Raw genomic sequence first — 4,109 nt, 5'->3', positions numbered from 1 at the left:
AGACAGGGTTTCTCTGTGTAGCCCTGGCTGTCCTGGAACTCACTTTGTAGACCAGGCTGGCCTCGAACTCAGAAATCTGCCTGCCTCTGCCTCCCAAGTACTGGGATTAAAGGCATGCACCACCACGCCCGGCTGTAAATGTTTAATGAATATATCCAAAGCAATACTAGTTATGTGTAGTTTAGAAGTCAGAACAACAGCAAGCCTCTCTTAAGAATAAAGTGAGGTGTGTACGCTAGAACTCAGTGTCCGAGTGCTTTCCTAGCATGTGTCTAATCTCCAGCATTGCAAGAAAGAGTCAGAGAGATGAGAGATGAGAGACAAGGGACAGGAAAAAAGGGAGAAAGATCCTAAAAATTAGGGCCAGGCATCGCACCACACCCCTTTAATCCCAGCACTCACGAGGGAGAGGCAGGAGAATCTCTGAGTTCAAAGACTAATAATAGCAGTTCTAATAGCAGGTCTAATAGCAGTTCCAGGGCAAACAAGGCTACATAATGAAACCCTGTCTCAAAATAAACAAATCCTAAAGTTTGCCTTGATAGTGGCACCTACTACCCAGGAGCCTAAGTCAGGAAGACTGTGAATTTGGGCTCAGGTTGGAATATGTAGCTAGACACTCTCTCTTTAAAGAAACAAAATAGGAAGAGATTATTCCAAAAATTGCTTAAAAGTTTATCATCCCACCTTAGCATCACTCAGCAAAGATCTTTACTATGGGTCTCAAAAGTGACCCTGCAGTTACTAACACAAAATACCATTTTTATAGTGATTAAAAAAACTGGATGGGGATCTTAAGGAGTTTCTGTCACTTATTAGTGTGGCGTTGAGCTCCAGTCTCATTACTGTAAACACAACAAAGTAGTTCACAGGACTCCCGTGATGACTAAATGAGATAACACACATTAAACTCAGCACAGTGACAAGCGGTCCATAGGTGGCAGCTGTTAGCTATTATTAAATTCAGTTAACTCACTTTTGTTACAGGGACTTACAGTTTTGCAAAGTGTTAGCTAACTATATGATTTCTTCTGAGCTACTAAGGAATTACCAGCACAAATTTACCCTTGAGACAAAGAACAGGGAGAAAGGGAGATCTGTTGTATTGAATTCCCATTTTACAGTGGAAGAAAACAAAGTCAAATGATTCTCCCAAGCATATTAATAAGTAGGAAAAGGTATCTAGACCTTTTGATTCCACTAGTATTAAAAATACTCCTCTCTCAAGTTTAACAACATTTAAGTTCTGGATCTGGGGCCATACAAATAGAACCACAGAGTATTTGTTCTTTGTGGCTTACTTCATTTAGTACAATGTCTTCAAAGTTCATCATGTTCTAGCATATGTTAAAATTTCCTTTTTAAAAAAAGACAGTATTTTTAAGATTTGTTTTTAATATTTTTATTTATTATTTTAAATTGTCTGTGTTTGTGCAGGTATGTGCAGATGCTAGAGGCCTTGGATCTCCTGAAGCTGGAGTTACAGGTGGTAGTGAGGAAGCTGAAGCGAGTGTGGGAACTTCCCCAAGCCATACTCCTCACTGGTGACTGTGAAATCATTGCTTCAGCTCCAGGATATTCTTTTAAGAACTGGAATAACGTTGCAGTGTATGCATGTAGGGCATTTTGCTCACCCATTTACTGTTCATGGATGGGTCTTACACTGCCCCCTTTCCTGAAGTACTGATAAAACTATTCATTTGAGCGTGGTTATTAAATTTCAGATTATTCACTCATTTCCTCCTCTTTCAGTCTATCCCCTCTCACCTCTTTAGAGTTGGGTAGTCTAGTGTGCAGACTTTAGTGAACTGGGCAGTAAAGTCATTTCCCCCCTTCTGCTATCTTTCTCAGGAGTTCCACCATGATCAACGTAAAGGAAAAATATGAACCGTAAATCCGTTTAATTCAATTGGGAGGATAAAACAGTTTATCAATAACTAAAATAGTAAATTAGGTATGAGTGTATATACAAATCACTTTATATACGCTATTCTCTGTGCTTTTAATAAGCAATAATGAAGTTTTTGCTAGACATTAAATGGAGAGGGATGGTAGCAACCCTGTTTGGGGCTGGCCTAGGGAAATCTCAGCAGGTGATTCCTCTGAAGACAGTTTAGAAGGAACTCAAACTAAAACTGCTACTATCTTAAGCAACCTTAAAGCTCTCCTCTGGATTAAAGACAGAGTTTGAGTTGGTGGAGTTCCTCTACTTCCGACTTTATAACTGTGAGGTGAGATTAACCACAAGCTTCAGCACACAGCTCTTAGAAGCAGGCAAACCACAACGGAAAGGAGTAACAGCCTGACTTTAAAAACAATGACGATTTAAAGATGCGTGTGAATCCTGCTCTTGAGTGATTCAAAGAGTACAGGAAGGCTTGTGTTGTATGTACTAGTCAGGAGGTCTTAAAAGAAAACTACTGAAATCTAATTTTCTGAAATAACTTCGGACTACAGCAGCATGAACTTCTTTGTGTGAACCATAACAGAAACGTATAGTCAAATGCAAACTTAAATAAGACTCAGTACCACAGTAAGTTGGTTGCCAGCAGGACCCTTGAAACATTTCTGCCGCTATTCTGATTCTATCAACCATTCTCCCCAGTCTCGCGTGCTACAAAGTTCGGCAGTCACTCAGTCTCCATAGATGTCTAAGAGGTTAATCCATTTTTAGATTCCCTCAAGGTTCACCGATATTCTTCCAAAAGATTCATCTGTTTACTAGGTTCCGGGACACTCAATGCCTCCACAAATCGCCCAACACCTCCACCCCACCATCCAGACCAGATGCATCTAGACCTCGCAGCAAGCATGCTGCGCTTTCGCCCTCGCTCGCTAATTCGCGCCCCAGAAGGTCTGGAAAAGCCGCTTGGAAAAGCCAACTTTCTGAGCATTTACAGAGGAGGACTCACAGCTGGTTGATGGCGTTCTGCGAGATGACCGCATTGGCAGAGAAGTAGGGGATCATGTCGGGGCCACCGAGGCTGCAGGTGCTGCCAGGGGGCGCTTTCCTTTCGCCGGCCAAAGTGCTCAGGGTCGTGAAGTCGACTCACACTGAATAGCTCCGCATCCTGGACCGGCGTTGGAATAACCTGGGCCCGAGACGCTGGTTCCCGGCGGCTGACCTGGGTCCGCCCGGGAGCTCCGAGGCAGCCGCCGAAGCCCCGGGGCTCCTCTGAGTAGTCTGGGCAGCCGAGCGCTGCCAGCAGCCCTCCCCCACCCGCGTCCGGGGCGGGGCGCCTGGGCGGGGCGGTCTAGAGCGTCCGGAGGGTGGGCCTTGCCGACGCTCCGCCCCGGGGCTCCTAGCGCCCACGAGGATCCCTCAACGCGTACGGGCCTCCTGGGTAAGGGGGCTACGGAGACGGCAGCGTGGGTGAAGGGAGAGTAATGGACAGAGAAAATTTCTCTACTCCGAATGCTCAACTGAAAAGTACGGTATCTTAAACAGATCTATGCACTGTAGCCTCTTAACCAGCTCTATGCACTGTACTGCAAACAAACCAAGTTTATGAATGGTCTTCAAAGTTTTAAAAGGTCTCACAAGTTAAATATTTATCAATGGTTTTCTTGGGTCCTCAAGGTGGAACTAGAGAGATTATAGTGTGTGAGAGAGCTACCTTTACAATGTGGACAAAAATCTGCTAACCCTTGAAAATAAATATAGAGGGTTCAACAGCCTTAGTTGTATGTACAATTTGTGAAGATTAAATATCCCAATGCCCAAACTACACATTGGACCAATTAAATTTTAATGCCTTTGGACTGAGGTCTAGGTGTCGGCAGTTTTCGAAGATGGCCCGTGTTTCCATCTAAGGTGTTTCCCACCAAAGGGCATTCTCTGATGCCTTACAAGGTTTAAGCCCTTCCCATGCTCCTTGCAGTGGGCTGAACAGTGCCTTTCACCTGATCAGGAACTAGCTCTGTAAAAGGAGCCTCTTTCTGTTTCAGGTCTTGGTTTACAGAAGGGCCAGTACACCAAAGCACCCTGCAAGCTCCTCATCCTCCTCTAGCTCTCCTCTTGCTCTTCCAGTCTTACACCAGGGCAAATACTTTGGGAACCAGTGTTTTTTAGTATCTCTTCTCTCTCTCTCTCTCTCTCTCTCTCTCTC

The 4,109-nt window shown here is 44.4% G+C and overlaps 1 protein-coding gene across 3 annotated transcripts in view; it reads right to left on the bottom strand.

Moving 5' to 3' along the window:
- Ssh2 (slingshot protein phosphatase 2) overlaps positions 1 to 4,109 on the bottom strand; it is a 228,658-nt gene that overhangs the window by 104,292 nt on the left and 120,257 nt on the right. Inside the window, exon 1 of one of the 3 annotated variants that reach the window (XM_029545599.1) lies at positions 2,913 to 3,184. The exons of the other annotated variants lie outside the window; for them this stretch is intronic. Within the exon in view, the coding sequence (XP_029401459.1) occupies positions 2,913 to 2,968 (56 nt within the window). The 5' untranslated portion in view covers positions 2,969 to 3,184. Of the gene's footprint in view, positions 1 to 2,912; positions 3,185 to 4,109 lie in introns of those variants that run through there. 3 annotated transcript variants of the gene reach the window in all.

This window comes from Mus pahari, chromosome 14 (genome assembly GCF_900095145.1).
Source record: "Mus pahari chromosome 14, PAHARI_EIJ_v1.1, whole genome shotgun sequence".
In the NCBI taxonomy this organism is placed as follows: Eukaryota; Metazoa; Chordata; class Mammalia; order Rodentia; family Muridae; genus Mus; species Mus pahari.
Note: the sequence above shows the minus strand (reverse complement) of the source record. Positions and strands in the feature narration are given on the sequence as shown.